Source organism: Hylobates moloch, unplaced genomic scaffold (assembly GCF_009828535.3).
Source record: "Hylobates moloch isolate HMO894 unplaced genomic scaffold, HMol_V3 SCAFFOLD_18, whole genome shotgun sequence".
NCBI classification, from domain to species: domain Eukaryota; kingdom Metazoa; phylum Chordata; class Mammalia; order Primates; family Hylobatidae; genus Hylobates; species Hylobates moloch.
In genome coordinates this window covers 74,130,852-74,156,013 of record NW_026652293.1, presented here as the reverse complement: position 1 = coordinate 74,156,013, position 25,162 = coordinate 74,130,852, and the positions used below count along the sequence as shown (strand labels likewise).

The 25,162-nt window shown below is 38.8% G+C and overlaps 2 protein-coding genes across 2 annotated transcripts in view; one reads left to right on the top strand and one right to left on the bottom strand.

Moving 5' to 3' along the window:
• Positions 1-10,657, top strand: part of OPN3 (opsin 3) — a 46,442-nt gene extending 35,785 nt beyond the window's left edge. Inside the window, exons 3-4 of the mRNA XM_032136348.2 lie at positions 6,300-6,551; positions 9,570-10,657. Coding sequence (XP_031992239.1) covers positions 6,300-6,551; positions 9,570-9,833 — 516 coding nt within the window. The 3' untranslated portion in view covers positions 9,834-10,657. The remainder of the gene's footprint in view (positions 1-6,299; positions 6,552-9,569) is intronic.
• A 1,374-nt stretch (positions 10,658-12,031) lies between these two features.
• The window catches only part of KMO (kynurenine 3-monooxygenase), a 58,078-nt gene continuing 44,947 nt past the window's right edge, over positions 12,032-25,162 (bottom strand). Inside the window, exons 11-15 of the mRNA XM_032136344.2 lie at positions 17,371-17,428; positions 15,288-15,370; positions 14,003-14,104; positions 13,853-13,912; positions 12,032-12,394 (exon numbers count right to left, since the gene is read on the bottom strand). Of these exons, the coding sequence (XP_031992235.1) occupies positions 12,194-12,394; positions 13,853-13,912; positions 14,003-14,104; positions 15,288-15,370; positions 17,371-17,428 (504 nt within the window). The 3' untranslated portion in view covers positions 12,032-12,193. The remainder of the gene's footprint in view (positions 12,395-13,852; positions 13,913-14,002; positions 14,105-15,287; positions 15,371-17,370; positions 17,429-25,162) is intronic.

Here is a 25,162-nt window from a genome sequence, read left to right as displayed (position 1 = left end):
CAAAAGAAGGAAAGAAAAAGCTTCTGACTGACAAAATCAGCAACCAAAAAACCCTACGTTATCCAACACTCTTAAAATTTAAGAATTTAAAAAAGGGAATTCCACACTTCCCATAACTTTGTTTATTCAAAGGTCATATGAATTTGACTAGAGAACAGCACAGATGTTTTGTTTGGCAATCACGCCAGAGTCATAAAGGGTAAGAGAACTGACCACCGACAATTTCACGCTGGGTGCCAACAAGAACTTTCCAGTTTGAACTCAAGCCCAGTGTGGAGCAGGCTCCACTTCCCGGTCTCTAGCTTTGGCCATGGATGTTTCCTTCCTCATTCACTGATTCTTCCAACTCTGTTCTCTGCTTCCGTCTCTAGTGTCTTGCTCACTCCGTCAAACCTTTCTAACTTTCGCCTTTTTAAAAATCAGACTTAGCGGCCGGGCCCGGTGGCTCACGCTTGTAATCCCAGCACTTTGGGAGGCCGAGGCGGGCGGATCACGAGGTCAGGAGATCGAGACCACGGTGAAAACCCGTCTCTACTAAAAATACAAAAAATTAGCCGGGCGTGGTGGCGGGCGCCTGTAGTCCCAGCTACTCGGAGAGGCTGAGGCAGGAGAATGGCGTGAACCCGGGAGGCGGAGCTTGCAGTGAGCCGAGATCGCGCCACTGCACTCCAGCCTGGGTGACAGAGCGAGACTCCGTCTCAAAAAAAAAAAAAAAAAAAAAATGAGACTTAGCTACATGCATCACTTTAAATCATTTGTTTCTACATTCTTTATACATGCCAACTTTGTTAAAGACAAAATCCCTAGATCAGTTCAATCATCTATTTTCTCCATGCCTGTAGTCAAACTGCAAGGAGGAGCTGGAAAAAAAAACAAAACACATCTGTCTACACTTAGATGTCCTCTCAGCCTTGTTCTAGCAACCTTTCTACCCCTGTATGTGTGGTCTACTGTCTCCACACTGACTATTACACAGCCTCATTTCTCATTTTAATTTCTCGCCCTACTGTCTCCTCTCATTCTTATCAAATAAGCCTGCTTCCAATCTATCGGACAAAACAAAGCCATTATCAAGGGTTCCTTTGACTCCTTACCTCTCTTTACACAAACCACTGATTCTTACGACTCTCTCTTCAGTTACAGGGCGACAGGAGAGGTCTCCCAGGACCAACTCGATTCTGTATTCTGATTGCACCCCCACCCCCTTCCATGCCCCAGAGACACTTCTTAATAATTTTCTCTTTCACTTTTATCTTCACACTCTCCCTTACCACTCGTCCTTTCCCTTTAGCATATTACCAGGCTATTTTTTTTTTAAATCACAGTCTACTCTCAGCTCCCTCTAGCTATCACTTTATTTTTCTCCTTTTTGTCACTGCTAACTCAAAGAACCATTGGTGACTCTTGGTGCCACACTGTCACTCACTAAGCGTTCATTTACCCAATATTTATTGAGCATATAAAATGTGCCAATTTCTTGCTGTTATAGACTGAATGTTTGTGTCCCTCTCAGATTCCTATGTGGAATCTCTAACCACCGATGTGCCAATATTTGGGGATGGGTACTTGGGAGGTAATTAAGGTCAGAGGAGGTCATGAGGATGGGGCTCTGGTCTGATGGGATTAGAGAATTAGTGTCATTGTAAGAAGAGACACCAGAAAGCTTGCTCTCTCTCTCTTTCTCTCTTTCTATCTCTCTCTCTCTCTCTTTCTGTCTTCCCACGTGTGCATAAATAAGAGATCATGGAAGCACACAGTGAGATAACGGTCAAGAGAGGAGGCCTCAGAATGATATCTACCTTGCCAGCTACTCTACCTGGGACTTCTCAGCCTCCAGAACTGTGAGAAAATACATTTCTGTTGTAGTTCAGGGAGTTGGTAGTTTAGTAAGTTTATCTAGCATTCATTCCTCAACTTAAGGCAAACTGATGACTCCTTCCTCTACCGCACTGCCACTAATACAGCCCTAATTTCAGGTCATTGATGAGCTCCCAGAGATGTGATCCCATGGACACATTTTTATTCCTTGCTAGCATCCTCAGCGTTTGAGACTATTGGCAACTTCTACTTCCTTGTGATGGTCTCCTGCCATCGATTCTAGGGCGCCTTTCTCTGCTGTCTTTGTTGCTGACTCTCTGGCCCCATCTTCTTATGTCTTCCAAGGGCTTCTCTTCTTTGGGCCTCCCCAGCATCCTATGTTTAGCTCTTGTCCCATGCTACACACTGGCCTTGGGTGGTCTTTCATACTGCTAGGATTTCTCCTTCTGACACAAGCTTGATAACATCTCCATTTCCAGTTCAGGTCTTTCTTCCAGCCTCTAACAGATCCTTGTAGTCAATTGCCTATTGAACACCTCCACTTGGATGGTCCACAGACTCATCAAATTTAACAAATGTAAAGATTAATTTGTCATATTTTCCCTAAAATCCTCTGCTCCTCTATTTGCTTTCTCAATGAATAGTCATCATTCCTAGCTACCAAGACCAGAAATTAGGGAGTAATCTTTGACTATGTGTCATCCATGTCTCCCCCAACACCCAACTATTGATTGGTTCTTATCCATGCCACTTAAATGTTTTTTTGTTTTGTTTTGTTTTTGTTTGTTTGTTTTTTTTTGAGACAAATTTCACTCTTATTGCCCAGGCTGGAGTGCAATGGCAGAATCTCGGCTCACTGCAACCTCCACCTCACAGGTTCAAGCAATTCTCCTGCCTCAGCCTCCTGAGTAGCTGGGATTACAGGTGCCCACCACCATGCCTGCCTAATTTCTAAAACATTTTTAGTAGAGATGGGGTTTCACCACGTTGGCCAGGCTGGTTTCGAACTCCTGACCTCATGATCTGCCTGCCTTGGCCTCCCAAAGTGCTAGGATTACAGGTGTGAGCCACTGCGCCCAGCCCTATATTTTTTGGTATATCCATTTTTTCCTCTCCCGCTGCCACAGACTCAGTTAAGAAAAAAAAAAAAACTTAGTTCTCCTTTTTAAAATTTTTGCTTTCCTCTATTCCATTCTTTGCACACTGCCGTCAGAGTAGTTGTTCTCAAGTATTACCTTCAGAAGTTCCACCGTCTTTGTGATTAAAAATAAAGCCCTTGGGTGCGGCCAGCAGATCCTGTATAGCATCTCCTGTCTACCCGTCCAGCCTTATTTCTTGACACTCCCCTCTTCTTGCCACCTCAGGATGCCGCCAATGGTAATATTTCTTGTTTTCAGAAACTGACTTGTTATTTTGCCTCTTGTCTCAGCACACTTTCTTTCTCTGGAGCATTCTGTCTCTCCTCCTTACTTGACTAATTCCTCATTCCCTCACAAGGCTAACAGCAGGATTTCCTTGCTCTAACTCACCCTCAGAACCAGTTACCCATCCTGTGTACTACCGTATCCTCCCTGTTTACCTCCCTCATGGCTTCTACCCACTCAGTGTGCATCATCCTCACCAGATAGTGAATTCCTCAAGAGCAGAGACTGGGTCTTGTGTATTTTCTCACCTGTGACTGGAACAGTGTCTGCATGTAGTAGGTGATCAGTGACTCTTTTTGGAATGAGTTACAAGCAGAAGGCATAGAAAGGGGAAGACAGGAGAAGGGGTGAAAGTATGAAGAGATTTGACTTTAGCTGCTACCTAAACAGAGAGCTCACTGCAAGTAATTTGCCTCCGTTTCCTTATTCAGAGGGAGGTGACTCATAACGACGATGGAGACATAGCTACACACTTGAGAATGAAGATTCACAGTGAAATTCTTTGAAAATCTACAGATGTCTTGGATTAAGGAGCACTAGGCATCAGCCACTTATACAGCCAGAGAACACTTTCATAGAGAATTCTGAAGAATTTGTTTTAGCTGGTTCATTCTTTAGGACAGATTTGTGCCTGTGCCAATCATTTCAAAATTGCTTCATCCATAGCAATTTTGAAAACTATCCTCAAATGATTGAATAGAGAGGGTAAGACATGAAATCAAGTTTTTTATTTGGAAAATATTTAATGAGCAGACTGAAGGAATAGAAAGTAATGAAAGAAAGAGGCCTGAAAAAGATAAATAAAAAATAATCATGAAAACTTCACATGTATAAACCCAAATAATCTAAAACATTAGTCAAGATCTTCTCCTTATACCGAAGACGAACTGGGGACGTATAGACCAACATTTATTTAAATTAATTTCTCCAGCATGCATGTAATTCCAAGATGGACAAATGAGTGCTCTCCTTTGATAAATGGCGAGAGGGGATAAAGACTGACCTGCCCAGAAAATGGTACAGATAAAACAATTGGACCTAAATACCGGAGGTTTGGGAGGCAGATAACTGAGATGTGGTTATGTTACTTGTTAATTGAAACTCTGAAGAGTCAATAATGATTCTAAATATCCTATAGTATCATAAATGTACATATACATACAAGTGTGTTAGTCTCATATCTAGTTCAAATATAAATAAGTACTTAACCTCAAAAACAACCCCACAAAATCATACGTGTGGAAATGGAACTCAAATTCTGTTAATTCTGATAGGATTTTTGTTTTAACCTCCTTGCTTCTTCACTCTTAGAGGAGGTTATTGACTTGCCCACACTGCGAGCAAAAGTGGTGAATCTGGGCTATAAACTTAGATCTTCTAATTCCAAAGCTAGAGCTTTTATCAAAACCCCACAGCCTTCCTATAAACTCTAGAGAAGCTACCCCAAAATGATATTTTGAAAATAGAAAAATATTCTATCCCATTAAATGAAACAGTTTCATTTGAAACAGAATTGCACACACAGAGTAGTAGTATTCGATTGGTGCAAAAGTAATTGCGGTTTTTGCCATTAACGGTAAACCTTTAAAGGTAACTTTATTTAAAGGTAAATTATTTACCTTTCTGCACACCAAAAATATGTTCCTAAATAAAAATAGTTATCTCTGAACATTGTAATAAGTTATACGAATTTTACTACAAAAACACAAATACTTTATATACTGATTTTTTAAAGTAATTGGCATACTGGTAAAGGAATATTCTTTACCTTTAAATAAGGTTACCTTCAAAGGTTTACCTTTAATGGCAAAAACCACAATTGCTTTTGCACCAAACTAATACCAGAAATTTAATACCCACTCTTCCCCACACAGTCTCTCTACCCTAAAAAAATCAACGATTTAAATTTTTCCTATTTCTCTCTATTCTTTGCTAATCTGAATACATGATTTTGATAAGAATATAATTTCTTAAATACAATTTTGGATATCAGTAATTTGAGAATTTTAATTAAAATATATTTCTAAATACTCTAAGCACATGTTCTAAATGATTTCTTTGGAAATTCTTTCTCTTAATTTTTATGATAATGCTAGAACTAAAAGGTACACTTAGAGTTCATTGAAACACAGTAAATTTCCCGGCATAAAGTAATCAATACTAAGTATTAACTATATGCTAACTACTTAAAAAATCAATATATAAAATATTTGTATTTTTGTAGTATAATTTGTATAACTTATTACAATGTTTAGAGAGAACTATTTTTATTTAGGAACATATTTTTGGTGTGCAGAAATATTCTTTGCCTGTGTATTATTATTACATATTTATAATAATAGGCGAAACAGCAAAAAGAAACTTATATTCAAGGAACTCAAAGAACTTTCAGACTGTACATCATTACTCCGCCATCCCTTTAATGGGAACAGACTGCGAGTAGACAGGCTGATTTTAGAGGAAGGAGTTGTTTTACCAAGTGCTGTTCTCTGCAAGTGAGCCCCTAATGAAACCAATCACAAACAAATTTCTCCTGAAATTCTACTTTATAGTCACTAGCAGTGAATTGAAAAGCTGGTTTTCAGTAAGAATTCACTTGGGGATTAAGTTCTCATCAAGGCCAGCTGCAGGCTTAATCATGCGGAACACCTGACATGACATGGGTATGCAGTCTGATTTGAGAACTCGAGGACTAACATTCTAGAGTTTCCAGGATCATGGGGAAATTCTTTCCATTTTATCGTGACTCTTTCAGGCTGTCTTTTAGAGACTTGAAGATCTAGGCAAAATAATTTTATTCTTATTAAGTAAATTAGAGAACATTAAAAAAACACTGAAGGATGTAGGAGGCTATGTAGCTCAACCACCCTATGTCGTAGGTTAAAGCTGGACTCAGCTATGAGTCTCGGATCCGAAGTCAGCCCGCCAAGCTGCCATTCAGTTCTCTTTCCATTTAGGTGGGGCCAAGAATGGTGTCTGAATATCTGTTCTAAAAACAACAAAAGAAAGCCTTCTTTTGTTTTTTTAAGGCTTTTCCTTTCTTTCTCCTTTCTGCAGCTTCGTTGTGTGGAAGATCTTCAGACAATTCAAGTGATCAAGATTTTAAAATATGAAAAGAAACTGGCCAAAATGTGCTTTTTAATGATATTCACCTTCCTGGTCTGTTGGATGCCTTATATCGTGATCTGCTTCTTGGTGGTTAATGGTCATGGTCACCTGGTCACTCCAACAATATCTATTGTTTCGTACCTCTTTGCTAAATCGAACACTGTATACAATCCAGTGATTTATGTCCTCATGATCAGAAAGGTAAGCTTTGCAATTAACTGATTGTTTTCACCCTGGGGGTAGAGTTGGAAATGACGGTGTAATACTTTTGCAAAGGTGATTCAGAGTCGCTTCAATTAAAAAAAACAAGAATTTTGTAGGAAAGTAAAGAGATCTGGAAGAAATGTAGAATATTTCCAAAGAAAATCATAACATTCTAAGAACTACCCACAGAGATTCACACTTGTTAGGTAGAATTCTAGTAAAATTAATATTTAATTCACCAGAAAATAGTTTATGCCTATTAATAACAGCTACAATGTTAATGATACATTTAAAATTCCGACTGTACCAAGCAAGTTACAAGCAAGTCACAAGTTACAAGCCGGTTTACAAAACTCCACAAAATAGGCACTAATATATTCCTTGTTTTATTTATGGGTTATGAATAGGTTCAGAGAAGTTAAATAACTTGCCTAATCCAGGAAGTATTGGTGCGAAGATTTGAACCTAGTTTGCTCAAATCCCCAAATCCAGTGCTTATAACTCCTCACTTGGGGTTATAGATACTTGTAGCAATTGGTCTGGGTTGTTATTCACATGCCACAGCAAATGTCTAGCCTAAATTAATTTGGCTCAAGAAACTTCCTGGGCCTGGTGTGGTGGCTCAAGCCAGTAAACCCAGCACTTTGGGATGCTGAGGCAGAAGGATTGCTTGAGCTAAGAGTTCAAGACCAACCTGGGCAACATAATGAGACACCCCTCTCTCTCAAAAAATTAAAATAAAATAAAATAAATTAGCTGGGCATGGTGGCATGTGCCTTAGTCCCAGCTACTCAGGAGCCTGAGATGAAAGGATCTCTTGAGCCCAGGAGGTCAAGGCTGCAGTGAACCATGATCGCACCACTGCATTCTAGCCTGGGCGACAGAGCAAGACCCTGTCTCAAAAAGAAGAGGAACTTCCTTATCATCTGTTTCTGTAGTTGAAAGGTTTTGACTTGATGGCTATGAGTCATGGCTAGGAGAGCCCACAAAATGATTATTATAAAGCTGAGCCTCTAAGTTTCAGAGAATTTGAAAGTTAACGATAATACTTAATTACTCCATTGGAATTTTAAAGATAACAGGTCATAATAATCACAGGTAATAATAATCACCGTGACTTCTAATGCTCAAGCATGTGGAAGAAGAGGGCACTTTTCTAATAACCTTATTATGTTCAGTGCTAAATCTCTCTGCCTCGTCTTTTGCCTTTCTTTCTCTTTGAATATTATTGGCTTACACTCTCCATAAACTCACTTTCACGTGCCTTAATCTCCTCTCACTGACAGTGTTTCTTTCCCTTTTTTGTTGCCTTCAGTTGGTCTATTTCCTTTAACCCAGAGATTTTAAACTTGGAGTCCGTAGGACCTAAACATTCCTTGAGTTGGCCTCAGAAGAACCATTGAAACCCTGGAAATTGTTTATAACAATTTTTTAGTATGCACACATATGAATTTTTCTAGTGAGATGGTTTATAAATTTAATTTTCTATCAGAGGTTAAGATATTTTAGGGACCACCCTCTCAACAGACAAAATTAAAATACATTAACTAACAATTATTTGTTGCTCTCTTTCTCTAAGCCAATGGGCTATAAATTAGTGCTTCTGGAACTTTACTGTGCATACCCCACCCCTGGAAATCTCGTAATAAATGAATATTCTCCTTCAGTATGTATGGTTGCCCAATATTCTGCATGTCTAACAAGCTCCCACATGGTCCTGATGTTAATGGTTCCTAAGGGCATACTTTAAACAGGAAGTCTAAAAGATACAAACAAAAACAAATAAATAAAAACAACGGTCCTATGGAAAAACGTTTTTTGGCATACATACTCTAACCTTTATAGTAATGTATCTTCAACACTTAACCAAACAATGGTTTAGTGAGTAAAGTCTCAAACAAATATTATTTTTTAAATTTTTGAATCAGATAGAAAAAATAAATATTTTTAAATGTGAGTATAAACTAAATGCTAACTTGCATAAGATTGGAGCTCAAAGAAGACATTATCAGGCAGTGTTTGCTGTAAAACAAACCAAAACAAAAAACAAAAAAGACAGAAATCAATGTAGCTATTTATTATATTTTTAATTGGTATTTCCTGATCTGAGAAAGTCCATATATTCAACATTTATTTCGCTCTAAATAATGGGATAACAATTACATTAACTTTTGATTTATGTTTTACTGGTCATGATGGACCGACTACTATAACAAGCAACCCCAGCATTTCAGTGAATTAATACGGAGTTTATTGCTCATTCAGGTCACAGTTCAGTCTATTAATGTATTGGGTGGAGGAGATGGGATCTGTCCTATGCAGTCATTTAGGAATCTAGGTTCTTTCCATTGTATGATATTATAATCTTTAGGCGTTGGCCTCCCAGGTTCTTGTAGAGAGGAATAGCAGAGAGGAGAAGCCGAAAGGAGGCCAAGAAATATTATTCGATGTTGTACCCAGGACACAGAGAAGAATAATGTTTGTTGATGACATTAGTGCTGTCTGCTATAGTATTTTTTCCCTAACTGATTAGTAATTTTGATAGAAAAAAAATTCTTCACCTAATTAAAGAGACATTAGCAAGTACACCAGGCTGTAAACTCTGCCAGGAAGAGCCTTGTCTGTTTTTGATGCTTACAGTAAAATATCTCTAATTATAGCACAGTGGCTGTCACCTAGTAGATGCCCACTGAATATTTGTGGACTGACTTAATGTTCAAAATCTCTTAATAGTTGTAACTGCCCTCACAGAAAGTGTGTGCAGATTGAAGCTTGGAGGATTACAAGGTATTGACATGGTCCTACATGTTCTGGTTAATAAGAATTAGAATGAATAAAAGACATAAAGCTCTGAGGTGATTTAGGTAGATCTGAGCATGAACACATAACCCTACATCCATACCTGCTAACAAACAAAAAACAACTTAAATTCAGCTCAACTGATTTCCTTGAATGTTAATTCATATTAGTGCCCAACTTTTACTTAATATTCCACTTTATTTTTTCTCTGCCCAGTTTCGAAGATCCCTTTTGCAGCTCCTGTGCCTCCGACTGCTGAGGTGCCAGCGGCCTGCTAAAGACCTACCAGCAGCTGGAAGTGAAATGCAGATCAGACCCATTGTGATGTCACAGAAAGATGGGGACAGGCCAAAGAAAAAAGTGACTTTCAACTCTTCTTCCATCATTTTTATCATCACCAGTGATGAGTCACTGTCAGTTGACGACAGCGACAAAACTAATGGGTCCAAAGTTGATGTAATCCAAGTTCGTCCTTTGTAGGAATGAAGAATGGCAACGAAAGATGGGGCCTCAAATTGGATGCCACTTTTAGACTTCCATCATAAGAAGTGTCTGGAATACCCGTTCTATGTAATATTAACAGAACTCTGTGGTCCAGCAGGAAATCCGAATTGCCCATGTGCTCTTGGGCCTCAGTAAGAGGTTGAACAAAAACAAATTCTTTTAATTCAACGGGTGCTTTACATAATGAAAAAACCACTTGTGGCACACAATGGGCATCTAACATCATCATCTTCTAATGTGTTGGAGATTTTCATTTCAAATATATTTTTAAAATTACTCTATTTTCCAAAACACGTAATACATTTTCCTCGAAAATACCTTACTGTAAAAATAACTGTCGCATACACATGTGTGAAGTAGCTAGAACATACTGAATTTTTTTGTACTGTTGGACTCTATTCAGTGTCATGTCCTACATCTGATTAAGTTATCAAGGAGATAACTCTAGAATGAAAAAGAAAATCCCCTTGTTGGAAACAAAAGACGTTTTATATGTGCAGTATGACAAAGAGGAGTTTCAGAGACAACTTTGAATCCTTGTCAGCCTGGAGACCAGCACCAGAGGAATCTACAAGGCAAACTCCCATATATTTGCTTCCCCCAAATTGCTGCCCCTACAGACTCAAAGCTCTTTTTCTTCGTTTTGTCGTGTCTCTAAAAATTTACTGTTCTTTGTCGATGCTATATAAGCCAGGGAGTTCTAAGACGCCAGCTCTTTGAGATTTGCTCATTCCCCTGTATTTCCACCTGTATTTCCCACATATATATTATATATACCTGCTAATAAACTTATGCTTGTTTTTCTCTTGTTAATCTGTCTTTTGTTATAGGGGCCCCAGCCAAGGAACCTAAAGTGGGTAGAAGGAAAAATTATTTTTTCTTTCCCTACAAACTAAACATGGATTATTAGAACTGAAGAATTTCATTGACAATATAGAAGAGAAACACTGAATCATTTTATTTTATTGCCCAATTTTTATTTCTTATGACTCTAGTGTTTCATCTTCATAATTAATCATGTTTGAAGGACTTTTCAGTGACTCAGCAGTCTGTTAAAGAAGGATGAACCAAAGAAAACATTTTCACTAAATGTGCTTTTAAAAATCAAGTGTATTGCTGGTTCTGCTGCAGTATGTAGTTGAAAAATAAATTAGTAAATCACTTCTGAGGGTCTGAAATTGAATAAAATAATGGCTTTGTATTTCTATAAAAGTTGTCTCCCCTTGTTTCCTTTCCACTCTTGCATATGTAGACATTTAATTTATGAATAAAACCCTTTCCTGTCCTTCACTTAGTATATTAATAGCCTTGTTCTTATCTTTAGAGGGTAACTTTGGGCTGGCAGCAGTGGCTCACAACTCTAATCCCTGTGCTTTGGGAGGCTGAGGTGGGCAGATCACATGAGGCCAGGAGTTTGAGACTGGCCTGGGCAGCATGGCAAGACCTGGTCTCTACTGAAAAATACCAAAAAATTAGCTGGGCATGGTAGCCCCAGCTATTTGGGAGGCTGAAGTGGGAGGACTGCTTGAGCCCAGGAGGCAGAGGTTGCAGTGAACCAAGATCTCACCACTGCACTCCAGCCTGGACAACAGAGTGAGACCTGATCTCTAAATACATAAATAAATAGACATATAGATGATAGATAGATAGATGATAGATAGATAGATAGATAGATAGATAGATAGATAGATAGATGATAGATGATAGATAGATAGAAAGATAGATAGATAGATAGATACATACATACATACATACATACATACATACATACTAAACAGATAGATGGTAATACTTGTATTTGAAGATGGGAAAATAAAATGAGTTCATTTTGTAAGTCTCTGGAACTCCCCTGAATTCCTTATTTACATTTCTGGTTTTATCTAGTAAGTCTGAGCCCTGTGATTAGGTAAGTTCCATTCAGGTAATGAAAAGTGCAGTTAACATGCTAGGTAAGTTGTGATTTTTAGTCCCAGGTGTTGAGTCAATGCTATTGTGAGTCCTATTGTGTCTTTTAAAGAAAAGGCATGATTACTGTCTTCCCTGGGGCATCTTGGGCCTTACTTTCTGAGAAGTGAAAGATCTTAGTCATTGCACTTTTATAGTTAGAATGACTCAACCTGAGTGTGTATAATGTAGGGAAGCTGCACGTTTCAACTTTTAAACTGTCCCCCCCACCAGTAATTGCAGTTAACATACAGAGATATTCTACATTCAGTTTAATTATAAGCAGACCACTGTCTTCCACTAGTGAATCAAATATGGCAATGGAAACATTTTTTTCATGCTTAATTTTGGTCATAGAGAAATCATGCATTTGCTACCACAAAACCTTTCTATCACCTGCTAATGAGACTGGAAATTTGTTCTAGGGAGTCCATGGCCTTCGCGGGGAAACACGTTGTATTCCGGAAGTGAGCTATCCAGTTCCATGGTGTTCTCAAGCAGAGGAAAGGTCGTGGTGACATGTAGTGCATAAGTAGGTAGGTACTGCTGATGGCTATCAGTGATCCCAAGAAAAAGAGTCCTTTGTTTATTACCTGTAAGACAGCAAGAACTCTCATTTCATTTGTCCAGAGATTAAAATCTGAAAATAGACTTCATTTTTTAACAACAAAGGGGTAAACAATGTCCTCTTTGTTCTTTAACCTGAAACAACAATTTAATTGCATGACCACAAGATCAGGAATTGATAAGATCAAGATAAAGTCAAGGATTGGGAGCCTCCCTTCTCCCTCTCTCCCAAGAAACTCATGAATCCAGGTCTTCTGTAGGAAAAAAATTTAGCAGTCAGCTTTTGTCCAGCCATTAAAAAACCTTTGCAGTTTAGAAAAAGAGCTGTGAATTCTTAGAAGAGTACTGCTGTGCTGGGGCCACACATCATTCATTCCTTCTCAGAAGCTTCCCAAAAGTCTCCAGGAGAAGAGTGGTGGCCTGGTGGCCTCTGTGACTAAGACTCACGTGGAGACTGAACACCAGCTGTAAACAGCGGCCTGAGGCCCATTCCAGCCTGAGGCAGGTGCTTTCCCATGGCATCCTGGCCTATTTCTATCCCCGCACTTACTGTCCTGCATTCTAACTGCCTGCTGGTATCTTTTCCCCTTTTAGACTTTCAGCTCCTTAAGGGTGAAGGCCCTGTTTTATTCATCTTATATAGATAAACCTTGATTTCTTCCAATCCATTCTCCATATAGACATCTTTCTAAAATCCATACCTGAGTCTGTTGGCCTCCCTGGGCTCCCTGTTTCTCTCAAGAGAATATTCCAGGTGTTTAAAGCCCTGCCTCCACCCTCTGACCATTCTCACACACTAGTGCTGCCTTCCAGCTCCACTGAAATATGTTTCTCATGTGTCTTCCGCCTTCCCCTGTCCTGGCCCCTCCTGATCTCCTCGGGGGCAGTTTATCCCTCTCCAGTGCAACTGTCTCTATCCCCCACTAGCCTCTGAGCTTTGTGAAAGGTGTGAACTGCTCATGTTCATCACCATGCCAGCTCAGTGCTATGTACTAAATAAAACTGTCTGCTGAATAAATGACGCTGTAAAGTCCCCAAAGTGGAAGACTAGGGAATCAGAATTCCATTTAATGGCATCTCTAGGCCAACTGCCCAAAATGAATGTATTATAGCATTCCATTGGAATAGGTCTTTTAAAAGTGATTCAGTTCTGTCTAATTTTACAAATTAAACTCATAAGAATATTGCACGAAGCAAAAATCAAGAACAGTACATCTTGCTAAAATAAAGTAAAAAGTTGAGAAATATTAGCATCAGTTTCTTTCTTGAGATACTTCCCTTCAAAAGCTCTCTTTGCCACCTCCTTGTAATGTTGTTCGGTAACCACTGTTCCCTCTCTGTACTCAGGACAGTTTCTGTTTGGAAGGCAAACAGTTGGTGTCTGTCCCATTATTTCTGTATTTGTCGGAAACAAACATAATCATAATACGATGACATTTCAACACATCACATTAAAAAATAAATAAAATGTAATCTGTTCCAACCTTTTTTTGCCAATGCCAACGCTGCACAGCCTCATGGTATCTTATTCTGGAAAAAGTGACCTGCAGGGAAGTTTAAAACGTATTCTTGTGTATTCTTTAACAGCTAAACAGAAAATTAAAATGAGGAAAAGTCTTCAGTCCAGACATTACCATTGTATAGAGAGGGATAAAGGTCGATGGCATAATAGCATGAAGAAATCTCTCCATGTTCTTCTGAAAAATGAACCAGCTTGAGTTGACATGTGCTCGCATCTGCAATAATGAGAGTCTTAAAGAATGCTTTTGAACAAATACAGTTATTTCTCACTGCGACTTAGTATTATTCTTCATTCCCAATCATCGCAATGCCAAACACAAAGTAGTCAAATAATTTTTTGTTTCCTTAATGTCATTCCCAATCCATTTTGGTAAATGTCGGTCATATAGGACGTTGCCTCAAAAATGTACAGCAATTACACAAAACTTGCTGGGGAAGTTTATTTTGCTCAGGGGTCAATAGAGGAAGTCGATTTCAGCAGAGGATTTGTTTAACCAGATCTGCAGGCAATCTGTGAGCTCAAAGATTTGTCTAATTTTCTGTTGCTTCCTGGTTGGTTTGTAATATTGCTTATGGCAAAAAGAGATTGTTTAAAGCTATGTTTGTCTGGACCTACTCTCTTTTTTAGGACAGATACTGTGTCGTAGCCATCCTGTTTTTAAAGGAGAAGACAAGATACATCAATGAAGCCTCCAATATCTTGTAGGACATCCTCTACCACATCTAATGTCGTTTTGCTCAAGCCGAAGTCCAGTTTCTTTCTGTCTTCAGGAGAGATGGAAAATAGCTGGTCACTCTGCTTTAAACTTATCTTGTAAATCCTTTCGTTTTATTATTTTAAAACTATAATCACTATCACTGACCATGAGCTTTACATGTGACTGGTTCAAAATGGAATTAATGTGTTTTTCCTCAAAGTACTAATCTTCCTGAACATGAATTTCTTTTTGGTATGATGCATTTTTTTTTTTTAGTGCATAAGTTTCCAAAGGATAATCAATGCTACTCTAAATATGCAAGTTATAATGTTATGAGTGAAAAGGCCATTCAACATTTCTTAGATTTTCTAAATATGTTGACACATCTGAAAGTTGTATTTTCATTAAATTAACATATTGCTAAATGTCTAAGATAAAAGCATGTGAATTATCAGAGGTTTTGTTACCTCCTAAATGTCCTTAAAGTGTAGATAGAGAAAATGTTTGTTGGTCATTGCCACTGGCCAGAGTCACAATCCACCCAAGTCTAAGGAATGCTATGTGTGTGTGTGTTTTCTTATCTGTAGGTATTCTTATATAGCATGCATGAGATGGGGGCTGAAGCAAAGAAAAAGAAAAGAACACTAGTTAGGATATCAGTGAACCATCTCATGGAATAAAGCCAAACCTTCTCACTCACCTCTATGTAATTGTACATGGATAGGTCTGAAATCGCGTGATCATCTGGGACTCTCAATCTTGAGAACGCAGGAAGACACAAACCTGTAAGTTAAATAATACATCTTTCAAAAACCTTCTATAAAAATGTGCTGAACTCTACACAGGTCAAATTAAATGGTATGTTCACTACCAATGCTCTCACTAATTTTTTTAAACCATAAATAACCATTCTGTATAACCAACAATCTATGACTATTAATAATACACATAGAGCATTTCCTGTAAATAAAAATTACAACAAAGTTAATCTATATTATTGCTTTATCTTTGTTCTCTAGTGCCCCAAACCAGCGTTGACAGTGTGTTCTTATGCATAAACCCTCTATCCACCTCCAGCGTCATGTGTAAACCAGTCACACAAGCGCTAGGAAAGGAGGAGACAAAATATCTTTGGCTGCTGAGCATCTGAGAGAGACGACTGGGAAATAACCAAAAAAAAACAGATGAGAAAATTTGTCCTGGAACTCTATAATTTCTTCAGACGCAGGCATCAGTGTCCTTAGACTTCCTAAAACACCACAGCAAACATATACTATGAACTTACTTTATGGTAGGCTTTTTTTTTCTTTTTAAAACTTGATAGAAATTATTCAATGTTCACAACTCTGAAGTTGAGAGTATCATCCCCACTTTATAAATGAAAAAGAACAGAGGCTTTAGAAAGATGAAGTGATTTGCTCAAGATCACACAGTTAATAAGTTGGCAAGTCAGGACTTGAAACTGGGTGAAGTTTAAGGCCAGTTCTCTAGTCTATCCTTTACCTGAAGCAAGTGTAAAATCAGAGGTGGCCTTTGAAAGCACGTGATGCTGGGAAGCAGGAAAAGGTTATCCAGTTCTTAGGCTGTTGTTTGCACCTTCTTTTATATATGTAATATACAAACCTTCCATCCACCTCCATGGTCATGTGCAAACCAATCACACCGGGGCTAGGAAGGAAAGGAGGGAACAAAATGCCTCTGGCTCCTAAGTATTTAACAGAGATAACTGAAAAATAATTTAAAAAAAAAAAAAGGAATTTATGCTGGGCACTGTGGCTCATGCCTATAATCCCAGCACTTTGGGAAGCAGAGGCGGGGGGATCACTTGAGGTCAGGAGTTCGAGACCAGCCTGGCCTCCATGACAGAAACCCTGTCTCTACTAAAAATACAAAAATTAGCCGGGTGTGGTGGTGTATGCCTGTAATCCCAGCTACTCTGGAGGCTGAGGCAGGAGAATTGCTTCAACCCAGGAGGCGGAAGTTGCAGTGAGCCAAGATTGAGGCCACTGAACTTCAGCCTGGGTGATGGAGTGACTCCATCTCAAAAAAAAAATATTAGATGCAATCTTTGACAGGGCAAAAAACACTGGAGCTTCTAAGAGTGTTTCTGAGGATGTGTTGTAGGGTGAATGTCCCCAACCCTCCGTCCATGGCCTATTAGGAACCAGGCCGCACAGCAGGAGGTGAGTGGCAGTTGAGATCACATTACCGCCCAAGCTCCGCCTCCTGTCAGATCAGCAGTGGCATTCGTTTCTCATAGGAGCGTGAACTCTATTGTGAACTGCACAGGTGAGGCATCTAGCTTGCACGCTCTTTATGAGAATCTAACTAATGCCTGAAGATCAGGGCAGGAAGTTTCATCCTGAAACCATCTCCCCCCACCCCCTGTCTGTGGAAACATTGTCTTCCATGAAACCTGTCCCTGGTGCCAAAACGTTGGGACTGCTGCTAGGAGACGCAGGCAGAGGATGTTACCTAGGCTGAAAAGGGAGAGAAAGCAGCATTATCTCTGCCAAGCATAGGTACTCTGAGCTTTTATCTTTGAGTGAATCACTTCATGGACCTCCACATAGAAACTTCAAAAGAAACTATGTTTCTTTTTCTGGGTGCTAGTTGTTGCTATGGGAGAATGGTGGCATAGACTGTTAGTAGAAAAATATGTAATCCTGGGGAGATAATATACATTATACATCACAGGTTTGTGATCATTGAGGATCAGAAATAAGCCCACAATTAGTCAGAAGAGCTAGTCCATGTCCAGTTGAGAAATTGACCTTACTTACTAAGGTCATTATTGAATTTATCCATTAACTCATCAAATACCAAGCAGTCTTCAAAGCCCTGAAACAAGAAAAGAAAATGAGAAATAAGAAACTAGAAATAATTTTTAAAAAACCCTTATTATTGTTTTTGAACAGATCTTCCATTGGTGAAGATAATTCATAAACTGTTTATCCTCAACTAGTACATAGCAGTTGAGTTGTCACATGGTATTGAATTATGGTTAAAAATGACCATCGGGCCTGGGCGCGATGGCTCACACCTGTAATCCCAGCGCTTTGGGAGGCCAAGGTGAGCGGATCGCTTGAGCTCAGGAGTTTGAGATCAGCCTGGGCAACATGATGAGACCCCGTATCTACTAAAAATACAAAAAAATAGCTGAATGTGGTGGTGTGTGCCTGTGGTCCCACCTACTCGGGAGGCTGAGGTGAGAGGATCACTTGAACCTGGGAGATGGAGGTTGCAGTGAGCCGAGATTGCTCCACTGCACTCCAGCCTGGGTGACAGAGCGAGACCCTGTTTCAAAAAAAAAAAAAAAAAAAAAGACCATAGACTTCATGCTTGGCGGTGTTATCTTTGTCTAATTTATACATATATGACACAGTGATTTGAAATTCGACCAAGATTTTACATTACTGTTTTAATTTTAATAGATTCCATTACTTCTTTGAGAAGAAGAAATTATTATATTGCTCTACCATAAGTTTTAGAATTATATTTAAACTCATTCAAGTCTTTAAGATTCACATTTAGAGCAATTTAATGATAGGATAAAACTACTTACCTATTAATTTAGTTCCTATAACTCAGATTAAAGCAATATTAAGAAGTCCACAAAATTAATAATGTACTATGCTAAATACAGAGAGGATAGAGAATTGAAAACAATGTTTCCTGTTTTCTAGGAATTCAAGCTACAGCTTTAGAGGTAGTATAAAGATTTTTTTTCTTTTTGTTCCTTTTTTTTTATTTTAGATGGAGTCTTGCTCTATTGTTCAGGCTGGAGCGCAGTGGCGCGATCTTGGCTCACTTCAGTCTCCACCTGTTAGGTTCAAATGATTCTCCTTCCTCAGCTTCCCAAGCAGCCAGGATTACAGGCATGCATCACCACGCCCAGCTAATTTTTGTATTTTTATAAAGGTGGCATTTTACCACATTGGCCAGACTGGTCTCAAACTCTTGACCTCAAGTGATCTGCCCGGCTCAGCCTCCCAAAGTGCTGGGATTACAAGCATGAGCCACTGTGCCCGGCCTAAAGATATTTTTTAAATAAAATATTTTTCACCTCGATTATAAAGATAACATCTGAAACAAGCAGATTTATTTGTCAAATCAATTATATAGTCTCAATACTATACAAGTGAGAGATACCATATGGGGCTGAGATAACAGTTTTATATTCTTTTGTTTAAGTTAATTCATTTACTCTTCACAACTCTCTGAGGTAGACACTATTAAAATTCCAATTTAATTTAATTAATTAATTAATTTTGAAATGTAGTCTCGGTCTGTCACCCAGGCAGGAGTGCAGTGGCACGATCTCGGCTCACTGCAACCTCCACCTGCCAGGTTCAAGCGATTCTCCTGCCTCAGCCTCCCAAGTAGTTGGGACTGCAGGCACCCACAACCACACCTGGCTAATTTTTTTTTTTTGTATTTTCAGTAGAGATGGGGTTTCACCATGTTGACTAGGCTGGTCTCAACCTCCTCACCTCAAGTGATCCATCTGCCTCGGTCTCCCAAAGTGCTGAGACTACAGGCGTGAGCCACCACACCTGGCCTAAAATTCCAGTTTTATGGATAAGAAAGTAAAGATAAGGTAAGTAAATTGCACAAGAATATATTTGCAGTAAATTCTGGAGCCAGGATTTAAAACCAAGTATTCTAATGCCAGGTCCTGGGCATTTATCCACTGTGCTACAATTAATGTCTTATGTTTTTATAAAACAAACTGTTTACCACTGCTTTGTGGAGAATATAATTGATTAAATTCAAAAGCTATTTTTACTTGGAATATATGCCAATAACCAAAATAATATATGATTAATGATTATGAAGCTGTTAGCATGTACACACACACACACAAATTAGTTTAGGATTCCTTGAAATGAATGTTCAACTTTTAAACACTATTTCTTTTCTGAATTCTTTTTCTAGCCAAAATAGTAACATTTCCATGAAGGCAGTAGTGTCCAACATCTAATCAGCTCATAGTTTTACTTAACCTTGTCAATCAGGTTTCACTTTCCTTTGGAAAGAAAAAGTAGAAAAGAAAGAGATCTTTGAGGAATCGCCACACTGTCTTCCACAATGGTTGAACTAGTTTACACTCCCACCAACAGTGTAAAAGTGTTCTTCCAGCGCCTGTTGTTTCCTGACTTTTTAACAATCGCCTTTCTAACTGGTGTGAGATGGTATCTCATTGTGGTTTTGATTTGCGTTTCTCTGATGGCCAGTGATGATGAGTTGCAAGGACAGAAAACCAAACACCGGGTGTTCTCACTCACAGGTGGGAATTGAACAATGAGAACACTTGGACACAGGGTGGGGAACATCACACACCAGGGCCTGTCATGGGGTGGGGGGATGGGGGAGGGATAGCATTAGGAGAAATACCTAATGTGAATGACGAGTTAATGGGTGCAGCACACCAACATGGCACATGTATACATATGTAACAAACCTGCACGTTGTGCGCATGTACCCTAGAACTTAAAGTATAATAAAAAAAAAGAAAAATAAATAAATAAAAGAGATAATTTTTTATTATTTTCTTTCTTTGAGGCTAATGTTACAAATTTATGCATAGTACCTAGAAAAAATATATTTAAAAAATTAAGTCTTGAATTGCTGATAGCCAAGTTTCCAAATTTTGAGCTATTGATACATTTTTTCTAACTGAACAGAATACTATATGGTCAGCCACATATACCCGAGTTCTGGATATATGGATTCAATCAAGTTTGGATTGGAAGTATTTTTTAAAAAACAATAAAAATAATGCAACAAAAAAGAATACAAATAAAAATACAGTATAACAATTATATACATGGCATTTATATTATATTAGATATATGTATTATAAGTAATCTAGAGATGATTTTAAGTACTTGGGACCCTCTTCTTCAACTCCAGGCAGTGCAGCTTGGGGAAAAACTCCCTTCACTTGGGGAAAGGAGAAGAAAAAGTATAGAGGTCTTTGTCTTACTACTTAGTTAGGTACCAGCTAAGTCACAATAAAATAAAACACCAAGTAGTTTCCTGAAGCCCCTGATTCCAGGCCTTAGCTCCTGGATGGCATTTCTAGACCCATCCTGGGCCAGAAGGGAATTTTCTGCCTTGAAGGCAATGACTGAGTCCTGGCAGAGTTCACCACCTGCTAACTAAAGAGCCCTTGGGCCTTGAATAAAGATCAGTGGTAGCCAGGCAGTAGTCACCATGGGCATTAGGCAAGACACAGTACTGTGTTAGCTTCAGGTATGACCCAGCACAGTGCCAGCTGTGGTGGCCACAGGAGTGCTTGTGTCATTCCTCCCCCAACTCCAGGCAGCCCAGCATGGGGAGAAAAACTCCTTGTGGTTCAAGGAACAAAAGAGAAGAGACTGAGATACTTTGCCTAGTAACCCAAGGAATTCTCCCTTTAGGACAATGCTTCATCTAGAAGCATCATTGTACCTCTAGGACCTGGCAAGAGTTGTAGGATTCCTGGGCTTAGGGCACCTCCTAGTACTGATACAGCTACAGTGACCATAAGCTTAGATCGCAACACTCATTCCCCTTGGAATACCTGGAAAGCTATCTCAAGAAGGACAGGTACAAAGAAGCCCAGACTGTGAAGACAAAATAGACAAAATAGAGACCTAATTCTTCAACGCCCAGATGTCAACAAACATCCACAAACATCAAGAACATCCAAGGAACATGACCTTACCAAATGAACTAAATAAGGCACCAGTGACCAATCCTGGAGTGAAAAAGATATATGACCTTTCAAATAGAGAATTCAAAATACTCATCTTGCAGAAGTTCAACAAACGTCAAGATAATACAGAGAAGGAATTCAGAATCGTATCAGATAAATTTAACAAAGAGATTGAAATAATTTTTAAAAATCAAGCAGATATTTTGGAGCTGAAAAATTCAATCGAAAAATGCATCAGAGTCTCTCAATAGCAGAATTCATCAAACAGAAGAAAAAATTAGTGAGCTGGAAGACAGGCTATATAAAAATACAGTCAGAGGGAAACAATAAGAATAAAAAAGAGTTAAGCATACATATAAGATCCAAGAAATAGCCTGACAAGGGCAAATCTAATAGTTATTGGCCTTAAAGAGAACATACATAGAGAGGGACATCAGGGTAGAAAGTTTATTCGAAGAAATAATAATGAAAACTTCCCAAACCTAGAGAAAGATATGAATATCCAGCTATAAGAAGATCATAAAACACTAAACAGATTCAAGCCAAATAAGGCTACATCAAGGCATATATTAATGAAACTCTCAAAGGTCAAGGATAAAGAAAGGATCCTGAAAGCAACAAGTGAAAATAAGCAAATAACATAAAAGGAGCTCCAATATGTTTGGCAGCAGACTTTGCAGCAGAAACGTTATAGAACAAAAGAGAACCGATTGGCATATTCAAAGTGCTAAAGGAATAAAAGCTTCCAATTTAGAATATTGTATGCAGCAAAGTTATTCTACAAACATGAAGGAGAAATATGTTCACAGACAAACAAATGCTGAGAGATTTCATCAACACCAGATCCATCTTACAAGAAATACTCAAGGGAGATCTTCAATATGAAAGACAAGGATGTTGACAAATGGAAAAAAAGTCACCTGAAGGTATCTAATTCACTGGTAATAGTTAAGTATACAGACAAATACAATATACTATTAACACTGTAACTGCAATATGTACATATCTTTAGTAGAAGGACCAAAAGACACATTTATCAAAAATAATAATTACAAGAACTTTTTAGAGACAGTATAAAAAGATATATATAGAGACAACAAAACGTCAAAATGCAAAAGGGGGAAGGAGTTAAGGTGTAAAGTTGTTTAGTTTTCTCTTTGCTTGTTTGTCTTTTCTTTTCTCTTTTTTCTTTTTTCTTTCTTTTTCTTTGTAATCAGAGTTAAGTTGTCAACAGTTTAAAATACTTGGTTGTAAGATGTTATTTGCAAGCCTCATGGTAACCACAAAGCAAAAACCTATGATAGGTACACAAAAAATAATAAGCAAAAACATAAAACATACTACCAGAGAATATCACTTTTACACAAAGGAAAACAAGAAGGAAGAAAGAAGAAGAGGACCAACAAAACCACCAGAAAAGAAGTAACAGTATGGCAGTTGTGAGTCCATACCTATCATTAGTAATACTGAAACTAAATGGAATAAATTCCCTAATAAAAATACATAGAGCAGTTGAATGTATAAAAAGATAAGGCTCAACTATGTGCTGCCTACAAGAAATTCACATCACCTATAAAGACACACATCGACTGAAAATAAAGGGATGGAAAAAGATATTCCAAGCAAATGGAAATCATAAGAGAGCAGGAGTTGCTATACTTACGTGAGACAAAATAGATTTCAAGACAAAAACTCTGAAAACAAACAAACGAGTTCATTATATAATGACAAAAAGGCCAATTCAGTAAGAGAATATAATTGTAAATATCTACGCATCCAACACAGGAGCACCCAGATATAGAAAGCAAATATTATTAGAACTAAAGAGAGTGATAGACCCTAATACAATAATAGCTGGGTACTTAACACCCCAGTTTCACCTTTGGACAGATTATCAAGAAGTAAATTAAAGGAACAGTATGTAAGAAATGGACCTAATATGTATTTACAGAACATATTATCCAAAAAAAGGCAGAATATATGTTTTTTTTCCTTAGCACACGAAACATTCTCAAAGATAGATTGTACATTAGGTCACGAAAAAAAATCTCAAAATAATTTTAGAAATTGAAATCACATCAAGTATCTTTTCTGACCACAATGAGATGAAACAAGAAATAAATAACAAGAGAAACTTTGTAAATTATACAAACACATGGAAATTAAGCAATATGCTCCTGAATGACCACTGGGTCAATGAAGAAATTGACCAATGAGGGAATTTAAAGATTTCTTGAAACAAATGAAAATGGAAACAGAACATACCAAAACCTACGGGATACAGCCAAAGCAGTACTAAAGTTGAAGTGTATGCAATAAATACCTACATCAAAAAACTAGAAAAACTTCACATAAACAAGCTAACAATTGTATCCTAAAGAGCTAGAAAAGCAAGAGCAAACTGAATCCAAAATTAGTTGAAGAAAAAAAATCTTTCCCCCTAAGACAGTGAATTGGAGGCAACGTTAGCATGCCTCTCCCACGTGGGAAGATAAAATGTGGTGTAGAGATATGTAGAGATACATATGGAGGATATGTAGAGATACATATGGAGAATATGTAGAGATATACACTGTGAACTTTTTTCCAGGAGGCAACACAGGAGCTTAACAGGAAAACGGAAGGAAACCATAAGACCCTTTAAAAGGAGAGATAGGCTGCAACCTATACTATAAGCCATGTGAAAAATTGTAAGTCCTCAAAGTGTGAGAGGGGGAGAGCCTGCCTCCAGGATATAAATCCCCAATGGGGAACCTGGCAATCCAGCCCATGGGGGAAGGCGTTAACCCCACCAAGCACTGGAACTGATTTAGTGAGCAGTGGGGAATATAAAAGCAGGAGCAGTAGCTGGAAGAGACTTTTGGACATTCCCGGCCTCCAGTACAGACCAAGGGAGGTTATTCCTGATTCTACATCACTGGGAACCTCATGGAAGTCTGCAAGCTAACTCAGGCAGCAGTCACAGGTTGAGAGAAGATCCCAACTAAAATCTGTGATATAATCTCGAGTGGGGATGAACTCTCTTGGCCAGAACTGGGAGGTGAATGGGAAGTGTGCTACAGCCACAAGCGCAGAAGCTGAGTGCCCTGGATTTGTGGGTGGACTGGGAGGGGAGTGGCCTGAAAGTCACAGTTGCTGTGTCTGAGGAGAAGGCTTATGGCCTAGGACAGTTTTGAGCATAGACTTCCTGGAACTTAGCTAGCTGTTGCCAGCAGAACACTGTGGGTGTAAAACCTGCCTTGCCAAGTGCATGGAAGCTGGGTGTAGCTTACTGCCGCCTGCTACTCCCTAATTGCTGGGCAAACTCTTCAGTGAAGCAGAGGCAGTTGTCCTCGTCCCTGAATCATTACCCTAGTGGCCAGAGAACTGTCTCCTGGCCCCCGCAGGGAATGCTGCTTGCATGGACCTGCCCAACACAACTCTGACCTGGCTTCAGCCCTCCACCTACCCTGGTAGCTTAACACAAAGGACAAAAACTTTCGGGAGCTTTATAACCCTGCCCATCACGTAAGAAAACAGAATACCTCTCCTAGGTAACATAAGGCAAGCAGATATCCCACTGCTACCACCACAGCTGGTGCTCTTTTGCAAGTACCACCACCTGGCAGAAGCCAACTGACACAGTCCATTACAGCATCTGCAGGTAGAATAACCTGCACCCAGGAAGAAGAAAATTTGTGTGTGACCTCAGCTATCACCATGATATGGTTTGGCTGTGTCCCCACCCAAATCTCATCTTGAATTGTATCTCCCATAATTCCCACGTGTTGTGGGAGGGACCTGGGGGGAGATAATTGAATCATGGGGGCAGTTTCCCTCATACAATTCTCATGGTAGAGAATAAGTCTCATGAGATCTGATGGGTTTATAAG